The sequence below is a fragment of the Oncorhynchus mykiss genome, chromosome 6, assembly GCF_057628025.1.
Source record: "Oncorhynchus mykiss isolate SJ-2025 chromosome 6, ASM5762802v1, whole genome shotgun sequence".
Classification (NCBI taxonomy): Eukaryota; Metazoa; Chordata; class Actinopteri; order Salmoniformes; family Salmonidae; genus Oncorhynchus; species Oncorhynchus mykiss.
In genome coordinates, this window is record NC_143027.1 from 8932541 (window position 1) to 8951944 (window position 19404).

Below are 19404 nucleotides of genomic sequence, written 5' to 3' on the forward strand. Positions count from 1 at the left end.
TCAGTGGCAGGGACTGGGAGACTAGTCAGGATCGAGGGGCACGTAATGGCTAGAACTCTGAAACTTTCAACAGAGAAGAAGAAAATCTCTACAAAACTAAAGACTACACATTCACAGTCTGCAGCTGTCTAGGAGTCTAGGAAACTCGACCGAAGACGAGAGGAGAACATTTCCCTATCAAACGACCATTGGTACGTCTCACATATCCATTGCAACAGACAGACGCTACAACTACAAAGGATCTGGGGGACAAACCAGAGACTTTCTGTCGACTGACCCTCCAGCAGACGGACTGGCGATTTCAACAGAGACAACAAAGTGACCAAGAATCCGATGGTCACTCGGATGTGTAAATTGCAATTATTTTCGAATGAGCGGCCATTCATGTGCAAAGTATTAGCATTTCCATGAGCATAGTTATCAGCTGTGTGTACGATAGTGGAGTCGTTTTGTTTTTCCTCCCGCTCTTTCTCACCTGCCCCTCCCTTTTCATTTGGTGTAACAAGCCGTCATATTGGTTTAGTCCACTAGGGACTTTTCATTATCATCATGTATAATATATAACCCATCCTGTGTGTATTTATGCACTTCTGTGTGATTATTTAGTTAGTTAGTAAATAAATAATTAAGCAATTGGTATATCACTGATTCATCATTTATACTAGGGTTCGTGCTGATATCCAAGAGTTTGCGACCTTCAGAATATGACTGATGATGTGGTAATACATTAATAAGTGACTGTTAAATTCTGGAAATAGTAACTCTTTAAACAACATTTTCCCATGGCGTTAGTTTAATCATGTAATAATTGCACATAGACAATTGATTTGATAATTTAAGTCTTCACATTAATGATAGTCCAAGACACACATGTAGCATCATACCCAAAAAGACTCAAGGCTGTAATCGCTGCCAAAGGTGCTTCAACAAAGTACTGAGAAAAAAGTCTGAATGGGATCAGTTTTTTTTTAACGGTTTTGCTTTGTCATTATGTGGTATTGTGATGTCATTATGTGGTATTGTGATGTCATTATGTGGTATTGTGATGTCATTATGTGGTATTGTGTGTAATTTGATAAGGGGAAAAATACTAGTTAATCAATTTTAGAATAAGTCTGTAACGTAACAAAATGTGGAAAAGTCAAGGGGTCTGAATACTTTCTGAATACACTGTATAAACACTGAACAAAAATCAATAAAGCTTTGCACCTTTGCCCTACAGTTTAAAACGCAGTACGGAAAGAGAGTGGTCCATGTGAAGATGACGGTGAACGATACCCTCTTCGTCTTGAACGGGACCCAGGGGCAGCATATCATGCGGGAGGAGGTGATCCCCATCCCGGGGCAGGTGAACGGGGTCAATGCCCTGGGTCTGGTCGTGTTCTCCATATGCTTCGGTCTCATCATTGGCAGCATGAAGGAACAGGGAAAGCCCCTCAAGGACTTCTTTGTCTGTCTCAACGAGGCTATCATGAGACTGGTGGCCATTATCATGTGGTGCGTGGTGCAGTGTTAGGCATGGTTTGAATTCGGTTTAGGGCGAAGTTGCCCCTAGACATTGATCTTGGTTCAGTTTTAGGATTGTGGGACTGGAAGCTGATCCTAAATCTGTACCTAGAGGAAACCTCACCCCGGAGAGTTCAAATTACAAGGTGGCTGGGAATTACAGGCTGGTTAGGAATTACAGGGTGGCTGGGAATTACAGGGTGGCTGGGAATTACAGGCTTTTTGGGAATTACAGGCTGGTTAGGAATTACAGGGGGGCTGGGAATTACAGGGGGGCTGGGAATTACAGGGTGGTTGGGAATTACAGGGTGGCTGGGAATTACAGGGTGGCTGGGAATTACAGGCTTTTTGGGAATTACAGGCTGGTTAGGAATTACAGGGGGGCTGGGAATTACAGGGGGGCTGGGAATTACAGGGTGGTTGGGAATTACAGGGTGGCTGGGAATTACAGGGTGGCTGGGAATTACAGGCTTTTTGGGAATTACAGGCTGGTTAGGAATTACAGGGGGGCTGGGAATTACAGGGGGGCTGGGAATTACAGGGTGGTTGGGAATTACAGGGTGGCTGGGAATTACAGGGTGGCTGGGAATTACAGGGTGGCTGGGAATTACAGGGTGGCTGGGAATTACAGGGTGGTTGGGAATTACAGGCTGATTGGGAATTACAGGGTGGCTGGGAATTACAGGCTTTTTGGGAATTACAGGCTGGTTGGGAATTACAGGGTGGCTGGGAATTACAGGGTGGTTGGGAATTACAGGGTGGCTGGGAATTACAGGGTGGTTGGGAATTACAGGCTTTTTGGGAATTACAGGCTGGTTGGGAATTACAGGGTGGCTGGGAATTACAGGCTTTTTGGGAATTACAGGCTGGTTGGGAATTACAGGGTGGCTGGGAATTACAGGGTGGTTGGGAATTACAGGGTGGCTGGGAATTACAGGGTGGCTGGGAATTACAGGCTTTTTGGGAATTACCAGGCTGGTTGGGAATTACAGGGTGGCTGGGAATTACAGGCTTTTTGGGAATTACAGGCTGGTTGGGAATTACAGGGTGGCTGGGAATTACAGGCTTTTTGGGAATTACAGGCTGGTTGGGAATTACAGGCTTTTTGGGAATTACAGGGTGGCTGGGAATTACAGGCTTTTTGGGAATTACAGGCTGGTTGGGAATTACAGGCTGGTTGGGAATTACAGGCTGGTTGGGAATTGCAGGCTGGTTAGGAATTACAGGGGGGCTGGGAATTACAGGGTGGCTGGGAATTACAGGCTGGTTAGGAATTACAGGGTGGCTGGGAATTACAGGCTGGTTAGGAATTACAAGGTGTCTGGGAATTACAGGGTGGCTGGGAATTACAGGCTTTTTGGGAATTACAGGCTGGTTGGGAATTACAGGCTTTTTGGGAATTACAGGGTGGCTGGGAATTACAGGCTTTTTGGGAATTACAGGCTGGTTGGGAATTACAGGCTGGTTGGGAATTACAGGCTGGTTGGGAATTGCAGGCTGGTTAGGAATTACAGGGGGGCTGGGAATTACAGGGTGGCTGGGAATTACAGGCTGGTTAGGAATTACAGGGTGGCTGGGAATTACAGGCTGGTTAGGAATTACAAGGTGTCTGGGAATTACAGGGTGGCTGGGAATTACAGGCTTTTTGGGAATTACAGGCTGGTTGGGAATTACAGGGTGGCTGGGAATTACAGGGTGGCTGGGAATTACAGGCTTTTTGGGAATTACAGGCTGGTTGGGAATTACAGGCTGGTTGGGAATTACAGGCTGGTTGGGAATTGCAGGCTGGTTAGGAATTACAGGGGGGCTGGGAATTACAGGGTGGCTGGGAATTACAGGCTGGTTAGGAATTACAGGGTGGCTGGGAATTACAGGCTGGTTAGGAATTACAAGGTGTCTGGGAATTACAGGGTGGCTGGGAATTACAGGCTGGTTGGGAATTACAGACTGGTTGGGAATTACAGACTGGTTGGGAATTAAAGCGTTACTGGGAATTTAAATCTCAATGTATCGGTCTCTCACCCATTTAATTAACCTCTATATCTATCCAATAAAGAGAAAATACTTCAAAAAATAAGAAAAGTAGAACTTGTTATTGTGTACTATGTGATAGTGGAAATGTGTTGATCTTGACGGTACCACAATAACGTGATGTAGCACTCGCTTGGTATTGTGATCCTAAATTTGACGTGGGATTTGTTTTGCATTTTTTTTGCATCAGGTATGCACCCGTTGGTATCCTGTTTCTCATCGCTGGGAAGATAGTGGAGATGGATGACATCACAGAAACGGGCGGCCAGTTGGGCATGTACACTATAACAGTCATTATTGGCCTGTCTATCCATGCCTTCCTGGTACTGCCCACACTCTACTTTGTGATCACACGGAAGAATCCCTTTGTCTTCATCTGTGGACTCCTGCAGGCTCTCATCACCGCGTTGGGGACCTCATCTAGGTGAGTTGTCATGGTGATAGACAGTAGATCTGACTTTTACTGACTCCCAATGTCTCGTCTGTCTCTCTCTCTCTCGCCTTTCCTCCTGTTCACCCTCAGCTCAGCCACGTTGCCCATCACCTTTAAGTGTCTGGAGGAGAACAATGGGATAGATAAGAGAGTGACACGCTTCGTGCTGCCAGTGGGCGCCACCATCAACATGGACGGCACCGCCTTGTACGAAGCTATCGCGGCTCTCTTCATAGCCCAGGTCAACAACATGGACATGAACTTTGGACAGATCCTCACTATAAGGTATGTCCATCCAGTCCATTAACCAAGCTCTTTGGGATGAATCATGACTTACGCTTAGTCTCCCACTAACATCAATGCAAATTCATGGAAGTTCAAAAATATTTTTCTGGGATTTAGTAAGCTTCTGGGAAAAGGAGGAGCTGCAGAGGTTGATTTCTTTGAAACTGAATGAGTCAAGGGTTTGTTAAGGATCGGTGTCCCTTCCACGGGACGGTTGACCTAACGTAGGCTAATGCGATTAGCATGAGGTTGTAAATAACAAGAACATTTCCGAGGACATAGACATATCTGATATTGGCAGAAAGATTCAATTCTTGTTAATCTAACTGCACTGTCCAATTTACAGTAGCTATTACAATGAAAGAATGCCATGCTATTGTTTGAGGAGAGTGCACAATTTTGAACATGAAAAGTTATTAATAAACAAATTAGGCACATTTGGGCAATCTTGACACAAAATTTTGAACAGAAATGCAATGGTTCCTTTGATCAGTCTAAAACGTTGCACATACACTACTGCCATCTAGTGGCCAAAATCTAAATTGCACCTGGGCTGGAATAATACATTATGGCCTTTCTCTTGCATTTCAAAGATTAGGCTACAAAAAAAATACAAAATAACATTGTTTTTTTTCCTATGTATTATCTTTTACCAGATCTATTGTGTTCTATTCTACTACATTCCTTTCACATTTCCATAAACAACAAAGTGTTTCCTTTCAAATGGTACCAAGAATATGCATATTCTTGCTTCAGGGCCTGAGCTCCATGCAGTTAGATGTATGTCATTTAAGGCGAAAATTGAAAGAAAAAAAAAGGTTAATCCTTTTAAGCGAAAAGTGTCTTACAGAAGTGATGTGTCCACAGAACTAGAATGGCATAACAGGCAGCTAGTGTGTTCATCTAATCCAATGTTTCCCGAACTCTGTCCTCAGGACCCCAAACAGTACATGTTAAATGTGTTTTTTAAACTAGGTGAGTCAGTTAACTTATTTTCAATGACTGCCGGTTCAGTGGCAGAACGACAGATTTTTTTTTTACCTTGTCAACTCGGGGATTTGATCTTGCAACCTTTCGGTTACTAGTCCAACACTCTAACCACTAGGCTACCCGCCACCCCACTAGGCTACCTGCCACCCCACTAGGCTACCCTGCCACCCCACTCGGCTACCCGCCACCTCACTAGGCTACCCGCCACCCCACTAGGCTACCCGCCACCCCACTAGGCTACCCGCCACCCCACTAGGCTACCCGCCACCCCACTAGGCTACCCGCCACCCCACTAGGCTACCCACCACCCCACTAGGCTACCTGCCACCCCACTAGGCTACCTGCCACCCCACTAGATTAGTTTATTATTTGAATTAGCTGTGTAGTGCCAGGGCAAAAAACAACATGCACCCTTTGAGGACTGAGTTTGGCAAACCCTGATCTAATCTAATCTATTTCTTTGGTTGTGTCTCTCTGTCCTGTGGAATAGCATCACGGCCACCGCAGCAAGTATCGGTGCAGCTGGGATACCACAGGCTGGACTGGTCACAATGGTGATTGTGCTGACCTCTGTTGGACTGCCCACTGATGACATCACCCTCATCATTGCAGTGGATTGGTTCCTGTGAGTACAGTCTATTTTCTGTAACAATCATTTATAGTTTGACTGATATGATCATCTTCTAAAGAAGTTTGGATATTTACTGTGTGGACAGTGTCAGACACAGGGATGGAATTGTAGGATTTGGGGTCCTGACCAGCTGGACTAGTAGACTGCAGTTTCTACCAGCCCATGTATTGTTCCACTAGCCAAGGATCCAACATCTATGCCATGCCATATTTAAGAAGACAGATTTCGGGCTATATTTTGATATATGTTCTACTAGCCTGGTCTGACAACTAGCCAGTGACTAACGGGTTAGCTTAATGTCCATCTCTGGACAGAAACCAAAGCCTTAGGGAATACTCAGTCAGTATAGGTAGTGAGAGACTCCCTTCACATTCCATTCTCCCCAATCCATCTGTTTCTGATTCTATCGACATGTGATTCCTCTAAAGATCTCATGCATGAGTGGCTGAGCGTTTCCACTTTTCTTTTCTGAGGTTATTTAAACATACCCATTGTGTTCAACGATAATCATAATATTGTTGTATTATATATTTTGTATTGTAGATATGTAGTGGTGTAATAATGTTACATGATGTAGTGTTTTATATTTTGTTTTATATGTAATGTAAGTGCTTTAATATATTTCGACCCCCAGGAAGTGTAGCTGCTGCCTTGACAGGAACTAATGGACATCCCTAATAAACCACAGGAAGTGTAGCTTCTGCCTTGACAGGAACTAATGGACATCCCTAATAAACCACAGGAAGTGTAGCTGCTGCCTTGACAGGAACTAATCGACACCCCTAATGAACCCCAGGTAGAATAGCTACTGCCTTGGCAGGAACTAATGGACATCCCTAATAAACACCAGGTAGAATAGCTGCTGCCTTGGCAGGAACTAATTGATATCCCTAATAAACCACAGGAAGTGTAGCTGCTGCCTTGGCAGGAACTAATGGACATCCCTAATAAACCCCAGGTAGAATAGCTGCTGCCTTGGCAGGAACTAATGAACATCCCTAATAAACCCCAGGTAGAAAGCTGCTGCCTTGGCAGGAACTAATGGACATACCTAATAAACCCCAGGTAGAATAGCTGCTGCCTTGGCAGGAACTAATGGACATCCCTAATAAACCCCAGGTAGAATAGCTGCTGCCTTGGCAGGAACTAATGGACATCCCTAATAAACCCCAGGTAGAATAGCTGCTGCCTTGGCAGGAACTAATGGACATCCCTAATAAACCCTGGGTAGAATAGCTGATGCCTTGGCAGGAACTAATGGACATCCATAATAAACCCCAGGTAGAATAGCTGCTGCCTTGGCAGGAACTAATGGACATCCCTAATAAACCCCAGGTAAAATAGCTGCTGCCTTGGCAGGAACTAATGGACATCCCTAATAATCCCCAGGTAGAATAGCTGCTGCCTTGGCAGGAACAAATGGACATCCCTAATAAACCCCGGGTAGAATAGCTGCTGCCTTGGCAGGAACTAATGGACATCCCTAATAAACCCCAGGTAGAATAGCTGCTGCCTTGGCAGGAACTAATGGACATCCCTAATAAACCACAGGAAGTGTAGCTGCTGCCTTGGCAGGACCTAATAGGCATCCCTAATAAACCCCAGGTACAATAGCTGCTGCCTTGGCAGGAACTAATGGACATCCCTAATAAACCACAGGTAGAATAGCTGCTGCCTTGGCAGGAACTAATGGACATCCCTAATAAACCCCAGGTAGAATAGCTGCTGCCTTGGCAGGAACTAATGGACACCCCTAATAAACCCCAGGTATAATAGCTGCTGCCTTGGCAGGAACTAATGGACATCCCTAATAAACCCCAGGTAGTATAGCTGCTGCCTTGGCAGGAACTAATGGACATCCCTAATAAACCACAGGAAGTGTAGCTGCTGCCTTGGCAGGAACTAATGGACATCCCTAATAAACCACAGGAAGTGTAGCTGCTGCCTTGACAGGAACTAATGGACATCCCTAATAAACCACAGGAAGTGTAGCTGCTGCCTTGACAGGAACTAATGGACACCCCTAATGAACCCCAGGTAGAATAGCTGCTGCCTTGGCAGGAACTAATGGACATCCCTAATAAACCACAGGAAGTGTAGCTGCTGCCTTGGCAGGAACTAATGGATATCCCTAATAAACCCCAGGTAGAATAGCTGCTGCCTTGGCAGGAACTAATGGACATCCCTAATAAACCCCAGGTAGAATAGCTGCTGCCTTGGCAGAAACTAATGGACATCCCTAATAAACCACAGGAAGTGTAGCTGCTGCCTTGGCAGGACCTAATAGGCATCCCTAATAAACCCCAGGTACAATAGCTGCTGCCTTGGCAGGAACTAATGGACATCCCTAATAAACCCCAGGTAGAATAGCTGCTGCCTTGGCAGGAACTAATGGACACCCCTAATAAACCCCAGGTAGAATAGCTGCTGCCTTGGCAGGAACTAATGGACACCCCTAATAAACCCCAGGTATAATAGCTGCTGCCTTGGCAGGAACTAATGGACATCCCTAATAAACCCCAGGTAGTATAGCTGCTGCCTTGGCAGGAACTAATGGACATCCCTAATAAACCACAGGAAGTGTAGCTGCTGCCTTGGCAGGAACTAATGGACATCCCTAATAAACCCCAGGTAGAATAGCTGCTGCCTTGGCAGGAACTAATGGACATCCCTAATAAACCACAGGAAGTGTAGCTGCTGCCTTGGCAGGAACTAATGGACATCCCTAATAAACCACAAGAAGTGTAGCTGCTGCCTTGACAGGAACTAATGGACATCCCTAATAAACCCCAGGAAGTGTAGCTGCTGCCTTGACAGGAACTAATGGACACCCCTAATGAACCCCAGGTAGAATAGCTGCTGCCTTGGCTGGAACTAATGGACATCCCTAATAAACCACAGGAAGTGTAGCTGCTGCCTTGACAGGAACTAATGACATCCCTAATATACCCCAGGTAGAATAGCTGCTGCATTGGCAGGAACTAATGGACATCCTTAATAAACACCAGGTAGAATAGCTGCTGCCTTGGCAGGAACTAATGGATATCCCTAATAAACCACAGGAAGTGTAGCTGCTGCCTTGGCAGGAACTAATGGACATCCCTAATAAACCCCAGGTGGAATAGCTGCTGCCTTGGCAGGAACTAATGGACATCCCTAATAAACCCCAGGTAGAATAGCTGCTGCCTTGGCAGGAACTAATGGACATCCCTAATAAACCCCAGGTATAATAGCTGCTGCCTTGGCAGGAACTAATGGACATCCCTAATAAACCCCAGGTAGTATAGCTGCTGCCTTGGCAGGAACTAATGGACATCCCTAATAAACCACAGGAAGTGTAGCTGCTGCCTTGGCAGGACCTAATAGGCATCCCTAATAAACCCCAGGTACAATAGCTGCTGCCTTGGCAGGAACTAATGGACATCCCTAATAAACCCCAGGTAGAATAGCTGCTGCCTTGGCAGGAACTAATGGACATCCCTAATAAACCCCAGGTAGAATAGCTGCTGCCTTGGCAGGAACTAATGGACACCCCTAATAAACCCCAGGTATAATAGCTGCTGCCTTGGCAGGAACTAATGGACATCCCTAATAAACCCCAGGTAGTATAGCTGCTGCCTTGGCAGGAACTAATGGACATCCCTAATAAACCACAGGAAGTGTAGCTGCTGCCTTGGCAGGAACTAATGGACATCCCTAATAAACCACAGGAAGTGTAGCTGCTGCCTTGACAGGAACTAATGGACACCCCTAATGAACCCCAGGTAGAATAGCTGCTGCCTTGGCAGGAACTAATGGACATCCCTAATAAACCACAGGAAGTGTAGCTGCTGCCTTGACAGGAACTAATGACATCCCTAATATACCCCAGGTAGAATAGCTGCTGCCTTGGCAGGAACTAATGGACATCCCTAATAAACCACAGGAAGTGTAGCTGCTGCCTTGGCAGGACCTAATAGGCATCCCTAATAAACCCCAGGTACAATAGCTGCTGCCTTGGCAGGAACTAATGGACATCCCTAATAAACCCCAGGTAGAATAGCTGCTGCCTTGGCAGGAACTAATGGACACCCCTAATAAACCCCAGGTAGAATAGCTGCTGCCTTGGCAGGAACTAATGGACACCCCTAATAAACCCCAGGTATAATAGCTGCTGCCTTGGCAGGAACTAATGGACATCCCTAATAAACCCCAGGTAGTATAGCTGCTGCCTTGGCAGGAACTAATGGACATCCCTAATAAACCACAGGAAGTGTAGCTGCTGCCTTGGCAGGAACTAATGGACATCCCTAATAAACCCCAGGTAGAATAGCTGCTGCCTTGGCAGGAACTAATGGACATCCCTAATAAACCACAGGAAGTGTAGCTGCTGCCTTGGCAGGAACTAATGGACATCCCTAATAAACCACAGGAAGTGTAGCTGCTGCCTTGACAGGAACTAATGGACATCCCTAATAAACCACAGGAAGTGTAGCTGCTGCCTTGACAGGAACTAATGGACACCCCTAATGAACCCCAGGTAGAATAGCTGCTGCCTTGGCTGGAACTAATGGACATCCCTAATAAACCACAGGAAGTGTAGCTGCTGCCTTGACAGGAACTAATGACATCCCTAATATACCCCAGGTAGAATAGCTGCTGCATTGGCAGGAACTAATGGACATCCTTAATAAACACCAGGTAGAATAGCTGCTGCCTTGGCAAGAACTAATGGATATCCCTAATAAACCACAGGAAGTGTAGCTGCTGCCTTGGCAGGAACTAATGGACATCCCTAATAAACCCCAGGTGGAATAGCTGCTGCCTTGGCAGGAACTAATGGACATCCCTAATAAACCCCAGGTGGAATAGCTGCTGCCTTGGCAGGAACTAATGGACATCCCTAATAAACCCCAGGTATAATAGCTGCTGCCTTGGCAGGAACTAATGGACATCCCTAATAAACCCCAGGTAGAATAGCTGCTGCCTTGGCAGGAACTAATGGACATCCCTAATAAACCACAGGAAGTGTAGCTGCTGCCTTGGCAGGACCTAATAGGCATCCCTAATAAACCCCAGGTACAATAGCTGCTGCCTTGGCAGGAACTAATGGACATCCCTAATAAACCCCAGGTAGAATAGCTGCTGCCTTGGCAGGAACTAATGGACATCCCTAATAAACCCCAGGTAGAATAGCTGCTGCCTTGGCAGGAACTAATGGACACCCCTAATAAACCCCAGGTATAATAGCTGCTGCCTTGGCAGGAACTAATGGACATCCCTAATAAACCCCAGGTAGTATAGCTGCTGCCTTGGCAGGAACTAATGGACATCCCTAATAAACCACAGGAAGTGTAGCTGCTGCCTTGGCAGGAACTAATGGACATCCCTAATAAACCACAGGAAGTGTAGCTGCTGCCTTGACAGGAACTAATGGACATCCCTAATAAACCACAGGAAGTGTAGCTGCTGCCTTGACAGGAACTAATGGACACCCCTAATGAACCCCAGGTAGAATAGCTGCTGCCTTGGCAGGAACTAATGGACATCCCTAATAAACCACAGGAAGTGTAGCTGCTGCCTTGACAGGAACTAATGACATCCCTAATATACCCCAGGTAGAATAGCTGCTGCCTTGGCAGGAACTAATGGACATCCTTAATAAACACCAGGTAGAATAGCTGCTGCCTTGGCAGGAACTAATGGATATCCCTAATAAACCACAGGAAGTGTAGCTGCTGCCTTGGCAGGAACTAAAGGACATCCCTAATAAACCCCAGGTGGAATAGCTGCTGCCTTGGCAGGAACTAATGGACATCCCTAATAAACCCCAGGTAGAAAGCTGCTGCCTTGGCAGGAACTAATGGACATACCTAATAAACCCCAGGTAGAATAGCTGCTGCCTTGGCAGGAACTAATGGACATCCCTAATAAACCCAAGGTAGAATAGCTGCTGCCTTGGCAGGAACTAATGGACATCCCTAATAAACCCCAGGTAGAATAGCTGCTGCCTTGGCAGGAACTAATGGACATCCCTAATAAACCCCAGGTAGAATAGCTGCTGCCTTGGCAGGAACTAATGGACATCCCTAATAAACCCCAGGTAGAATAGCTGCTGCCTTGGCAGGAACTAATGGACATCCCTAATAAACCCCAGGTAAAATAGCTGCTGCCTTGGCAGGAACTAATGGACATCCCTAATAAACCCCAGGTAGAATAGCTGCTGCCTTGGCAGGAACAAATGGACATCCCTAATAAACCCCAGGTAGAATAGCTGCTGCCTTGGTAGGAACTAATGGGCATCCCTAATAAACCACAGGAAGTGTAGCTGCTGCCTTGGCAGGACCTAATGGACATCCCTAATAAACCCCAGGTATAATAGCTGCTGCCTTGACAGGAACTAATGGACATCCCTAATAAACCCCAGGTAGAATAGCTGCTGCCTTGGCAGGAACTAATGGACATCCCTAATAAACCCCAGGTAGAATAGCTGCTGCCTTGGCAGGAACTAATGGACACCCCTAATAAACCCCAGGTATAATAGCTGCTGCCTTGGCAGGAACTAATGGACATCCCTAATAAACCCCAGGTAGTATAGCTGCTGCCTTGGCAGGAACTAATGGACATCCCTAATAAACCACAGGAAGTTTAGCTGCTGCCTTGGCAGGAACTAATGGACATCCCTAATAAACCCCAGGTAGAATAGCTGCTGCCTTGGCAGGACGTAATGGGCATCCCTAATAAATCCCATTAAATACAAATTATGTCCACCAGTATGTGAAATGATACACCTGGTTTTAGTTTGCCAAACCTCCAATGGAAAATTAACCGTTTTTTTCTCTCTCTGAGAAATAGGCTGGGTAGTGCATGCATGCCTTTGCCAAATTTCACACCAAAGTGTTGCCTCTGTGCAAACCTTGCCTTTTCTTTGGGGAGAAAAATATTGTAGAAAATGAGTCCCTCGTAGGAAAGCTGAAATAGTAATATTCTGAGTGTTACATTCCCCTTCTGTACGGTATATTATCTCTAACAACTGGACTGCCTCCATTTTATACAGAGACAGGTTGCGTACCACCACTAACGTGCTGGGAGACTCGATTGGCACAGGTATTGTTGAGTATCTGTCTCGTCATGAGTTACAATCCAAGGATGCGGAGATGGGGAACTCTGTGGTGGAGGAGAAAGACAAGAAATCATACCAGCTCATCGCCCACGAGAACGAGCATGAAAACGAGAAGCCTCCAGTCAGTGAGACCAAGATGTAGCACCAACAGTTTGACCACTGTGGTGTTTTTAATCCCATGGTAAAGGGAAGCAACCCATATCAATCCTCAAAACACACAAAAAAATGATAGTGTTTGTTTAGACCAAGAAGCTGAACCAAGAGTATGTACAGGATGTATTTTATTTGATCAAGAGTTCTGCAGCCGTTCGTGCTGATTAGATTTCATTGAATAACTTATTGATATTGATCTAATCAAGAAGATGCAGTGGGGTCTGAAATCATTAACACCGTTGATAAAAAATCAACAAAAATGACCGTATCAAATAAATAATTAAATTACTGAGTTATATTGTATGCACAAAAAAAGGACAGTTATGTTATGTTGTACTTATTAGAATTGTGCGGAAAAATAGATTTTGTTTAACAAGTCATGTATTCTTTTTTCAAAAAGGTAAGGGTCAAAATGATTGACACCCCTGTTTTCAATACCTTGTGAGGATGACGACACTGAGCCTTTTGATACAATATTTTCTGAGTTGGAGAACACATTGGGAGGGATCTTGAGCTTATGGACTGACATGAAAATACCTGTGTTTTGAATTGAAGAGGGCAGGCCATAAGTGCAGACAAAGGATATCAAGGATCTGGAAAGATTCTGTATGGAGGAATGGTCGAAGATCCCAATGTGTTCTCCAATCTTATAACACATTTTTAGAAAAAGGCTCAGTGTCATTATTTTCGCAAGGGGAGGTAAAAAAAAAAAAACATATATATATCACTCGTTAAACAATATCCATTTCGCTGAGCAATTGTATTAGTACAAAATAATATCATTTTAAAAAGAAATGGAGCATACAACATAGCTCACTATTTAAATTATTTTAAACAGTATTTTTTGCTCATCTTTAACAGTGGTGGAACAAGTACTCAATTGTCATACTTGAGTAAAAGTAAAGATACCTTCGTAGAAAATGGCTCAAGTAAAAGTGAGAGTCACCCAGTAAAATACTACTTGAGTAAAAGTCTACAAGTATTTGGTTTATAATATACTTAAGTATCGAAAGTAAAAGAAATTGCTCAAATATAGTTAAGTATCAAAAGTAAAAGTATAGATCGAATCCCGAGCTGACAAGGTAAAAATATGTTAACCCACTGTTCCTAGGCCGTCATTGAAAATAAGAATTTGTTCTTAATGTTCTTAACTGACTTGCCTAGTTAAATAAAGGTAAAATAAATTGTAAAAATAAACCATTTCACAGTCCTTACATTAAGAAATCCAAACAGCACAATTAAAAAAAACAGTTTTTATTGACGGATAGCCAGGGGAACACTCAGACGTAATTTACAAACGAAGCGCTTGTGTTTAGTGAGCCCGCCAGATCAGAGGCTTTTGGGATCACCAGGGATGTTCTCTTGATAAGTGTGTGAATTGGACCATTTTCCTGTCAAAATGTAACGAGTACTTTTGGGTGTCAGGGAAATGTATGGAGTAAAAAGTACATTATTTTCTTTAGGAATGTAGTGAAGTAAAAGGAGGCAAAAATATAAATAGTAATGTACAGATTCCCCCCCAAAACGACTTAAGTAGTACTTTAAAGTATTTTTACTTAAGTACTTTACACTACTGATCTTTATGGGTGTCAACCATTTCGGACCCTACTGTAAATCAATGGTTTTAAGTGCCTAGTATGAATTAAATACATAAAATGTTGATCTTCTGAATTAGATACCCAGCAAACAATAATGAGTCATTAGGACATCCCCAGGATGTCACAAAATGGTCGCCTAAAGTTGTCAGGACGTTGTGTCATGGTCCCTCCTGGAGGTTTTTGTCTAGTTTCCTGTTCGTCCCCTAAAGGTCGCAAAGAAATGTTTCATTAGTTTCATTACACATCATCCCCTGATCAGCATATCCTAAATCCAGAGGTTGTGAGTTAGAAATGAAGTTGGGGTCATATTGAAAAGTCAGTATGAAGTGATCATGTCAAATGTAATCATTAATTATAGATTTTTACACTATTTTAGATGAACCACTTACCTGAAAACCGCCATATCATTATATTACTTATAACGGTTTAGGACACATGGGACCATCACGCGACAAAAACTTCCAGGGGACCATGACACAACATCCCAAGAATGTTCAGGGGACCTTCAGGCTACCATGACACAACGTCCTAAAAACGTCCTCAGGACAAACTAGGAACTATAAAAAGGTCACCCAGAGAATGTTCCCTTGGGACCATCCCAAACCCTTAAGGAACCTAACTGGGAACAGAGCTGATTGTCCTCAGTACATCCCCTGTTTTCTGGGTAGGGAATAACTAAGAGTCCCTGCCACTCTTCTATAAGATGCCTTTACCATACCCTTTGATGCTGTTTAAAGTTCAACAGTTTGACAGAGATGATTTATTTTTGATAAGTCAGATGTGAAATTATGTGGTCTTTCATTCTTGCTTTTGTCATATTTTTTTTTTTACGGCTGACAAACCAGAATAGGTTGCCAAACCCTTTGCATCAGAGCTTTTTAGATTGAGGTTTTTCTTTGTAAAACTGCCAAAATATTAGTTTCAACTTGAGGTGGGAGTTGAACAGTATGACATTTTCACATAATCATAATCGTACCAAAAATATAAACAATTTCTGTATGTTACAATTTTGGTCATGCCTTTTTGTGTAAAGACATTACAGGGATCCCTATTACAGTTGAACAAGTTTCATGATTTGATACTGAAACCCTTGATGTCTAAGGGCTCTATTTTTAACAAACGTAATGCAATGGCGGTGGCATGAAAGGGCTGGGTTTTGATGAATAATCCTGTTGTGGTGTGTCGAGACTTGGCCCCTCACTGGCCAATCAGAACATGCTCCATGGTTGCTTGAAGTTGTGCATTTACCGTCTTTTATGTATTGTGTTGTCGTCAACTCTAATTCGAATGTTAGTCCCATTATAACCTAGTTCCTTAAATAGCCTGCCCCCATATTAACTAAATATGTTGAACATGTTTGCAGTCCACATTGATCTAGTTGCATTGCTTCAATATGGAAATACATTGTTAACATAGGCTGTAGCGCTCTCACTAAAATAGGGGCTAGGCGTACTGTTTATTTCATGCTGGACATGGACACGCAAAATGTGGTCAATAAGTCATATTACATTCCCTAGGCTATTGACATAGAGGATATAGCCAAAGAAGACAGTATATCATTCTAATCAAATTCTAATTAAATTGGAACCACAACTTGTTTTAAATAGGCTATGTTTAAATACAGTTACAGGCACCGTAATTGCTGCGTTGGGCGTATAATACAGACAAGGCAATTTAGACTATGGAGGGTTTTACGCGCATCCAAACGGGATAAAGATCCATTATGAAGAGAAAAGGGTCATGTCCGCTCACCGTTATACTGCTCGCAAATGTAATGTTCTGCAAACATTATGGAACCATCTCACAGATCATATTTGCACTTCTCCAGAAATAGCAGATTAAATTGCATTGCATTTGAGCCTTAAACCAGCCTCACCATAAACACATGGAAGGTAAATCTTAATAATACGTTAATCAAGTTAATCAAACGTTAAACAACACGTTAAACAACGTTAAACGTTAAACAACACGTTTTTCAAACAACAATATTTCTAAATAGGATAGGGTCAGAAGCATGATATCATAAATCGCTTCTTTCGTTCCATGGTACTGTGTGCACACGCAGGCCTACATGTCTTCACGCATAACATTTGCACATCTACAGTAAACGAAATACTAGATTCCTGTCAATTGTATCGTTCCCTATGTGCGAGGTAGATTCTCAAAAAATCGTCCATTAACATAGCATTATAGGAAGACTGAATCATTTGGAGGAGCGCATCTTCGGTAATAGGAGAAGGGATGGATAGCCTACTTGAACAAGCGAAATTCAGGTAGACCATTTCAAGCACCTTTAATCATAAACTACTTGGATAATGTCCAGGATAAAAAGCAACACCAATGTGATCCTGCTAAACCAGCCTTGATTAAAGGGAGGATAGGTTGTGCTTGGTTTTCTAGCAAATTAAACGAAATAGTGGGGAACCAATCGTTTTTTTATGTTTATAAATATGAGATTCACCAGCACAAAAGGCACAGCTTTCCTTCTATGGGCACTGTGCGTCATGGCAGGATAGGGGATAGGCTGCGCTTTCTCTCTCAACATCCGTTCCATTATCAACTCTGTTAAGACCTGCCTTTTGTGGGTCTTAAAACGTCCCTTTAGAACTGTTAAAATTGTCACTTGCGCTCGTTTTTAAGTACACACATCAAATATTGGCAGCCCCCCACCCCACCACCTCAGCGCCATCGAGCTGATGTTAAACAGCTAAATTGCCAAACCTTGCATGAGGCCTGGAAAATGCCAGTGCGCCAGTTTTTACACGAGGAAATTGCAAACTAACGTGCCTTTGACACTCGCGCCTCCTTAGAGCCAGCTGTAAATAGAGCACTAAAGGTAATTGGTACTTTTCTGCTTTTAAACTTTTCAGTCTATTATTCTAATCGAGATCCTATTAAATTGTACTTCCCAGTTCTATGGTTATACTGTCGTAATGATTGGGCAGAAGAAAATGTAGAATGTAGAATTGAGTGTGGTTGTTATGTGACATACCCTAAAGGTGCGACAAATACAACTTGAATTAACATGAACATTTAATTAACTAATAGAACATGTAATCACGCTCTAAAACTCATATAGTGAGAATTTTATATTTCTTCTCAATGTCTTTGATAGAAATTGTTTTGTATAGAAAAAAAGGTTTTGATATATGTATATATAGAATTTGAAGAGTAAAAGATTACTTTAGGAGGATGATGGCTGTGAAGTTTCTGTAAAGACATTCCTTTGAGAACTAGAAGAACCCCCTAGCTATTAAGAACCCCTAGCTATTAAGAACCCCTAGCTATTAAGAACCCCCCAGCTATTAAGAACCCCCTAGCTATTAAGAACCCCCTAGCTATTAAGAACCTCCTAGCTATTAAGAACCCCCCCAGCTATTAAGAACCCCCTAGCTATTAAGAACCCCCCCAGCTATTAAGAACCCCCTAGCTATTAAGAACCCCCTAGCTATTAAGAACCCCCTAGCTATTAAGAACCCCCTAGCTATTAAGAACCCCCAGCTATTAAGAACCCCCTAGCTATTAAGAACCTCCTTAGCTATTAAATACCCCCCTAGCTATTAAATACCCCCCTAGCTATGAATAATCTCCCTAGCTATTAAGAGCCTCCCTAACTATTAAGAACCCCCTAGCTATTAAGAACCTCCTTAACTATTAAGAACCCCCCTAGCTATTAAGAACCTCCTTAGCTATTAAATACCCCCCTAGCTATTAAATACCCCCCTAGCTATGAAGAATCTCCCTAGCTATTAAGAGCCTCCCTAACTATTAAGAACCCCCCTAGCTATTAAATACCCCCCTAGCTATGAAGAATCTCCCTAGCTATTAAGAGCCTCCCTAACTATTAAGAACCTCTCTAGCTATTAAACAACTCCCTGAGTGCGTCCCAAATGGCACCCCAGTCCCTATATACGTAGTAACCTATTTATATTACACTATTTTTGGCCAGAGCCCAATGAGCCCTGGTCAAAAGTAGTGCACTACATAGGGAATAGTGTGTCATTTAGGAAGCATTCCCAAATCCCATATCTATCTACACCGGCTAATAAGTGGAAGCTATGTGAAACAAACTTTTGAAAATATTGAACATTTGTTTACAATTGATTTTGGTGTCATGTTTGATATGTTTGTTTATTAGCGCCTCAAATAATTAACGACAAACATAAAAATCCCCCCCAAAAAACTGACAGGAAATGTAGATTTTTATTTGTATAGTTTTTAATAAAACATGGACCTTTAAAAGACCCGTGTCATTTTGTGTGTCCTCGTGTTATTACCTGTCCTTTTCTCTACTTTTACTATTTTTTTTTAAAACAACCATGTGATCTGATATTCTTGAAATTGATGATATGCACGTTGGCATAGAAATACAGGTTTTAAATGTAGCGAGAGGAGTGTATATACAGTACTGTGCAAAAGATTTAGGCAGGTGTGAACAAATGCTGTAAAGTAAGAATGCTTTCAAAAATAGACATGTTAATAGATTATATTTATCAATTAACTAAATGCAAAGTGAGTGAACAGAAGAAAAATCAAATCCATATTTGGTGTGACCAGCCTTTGCCTTCAAAACATGTCTATTTTTGAAAGCATTCTTACTCTACAGCATTTTTTCACAACTTCCTAAAACTTTTGCACAGTACTGTATATATATATATATATATAGATATATATA

The 19404-nt window shown here is 43.0% G+C and overlaps 1 protein-coding gene across 2 annotated transcripts in view; it reads left to right on the forward strand.

Annotated features, from left to right (window-relative positions):
- LOC110525225 (excitatory amino acid transporter 1) overlaps positions 1-18971 on the forward strand; it is a 38972-nt gene extending 20001 nt beyond the window's left edge. For both annotated transcript variants that reach the window (XM_036979359.2, XM_090239269.1), the window contains exons 6-10: positions 1223-1497; positions 3728-3961; positions 4061-4255; positions 5736-5870; positions 12913-18971. In XM_036979359.2, the coding sequence (XP_036835254.1) occupies positions 1223-1497; positions 3728-3961; positions 4061-4255; positions 5736-5870; positions 12913-13120 (1047 nt within the window). In that variant the 3' untranslated portion in view covers positions 13121-18971. The remainder of the gene's footprint in view (positions 1-1222; positions 1498-3727; positions 3962-4060; positions 4256-5735; positions 5871-12912) is intronic.
- The last annotated feature ends 433 nt before the right edge of the window (positions 18972-19404 follow it).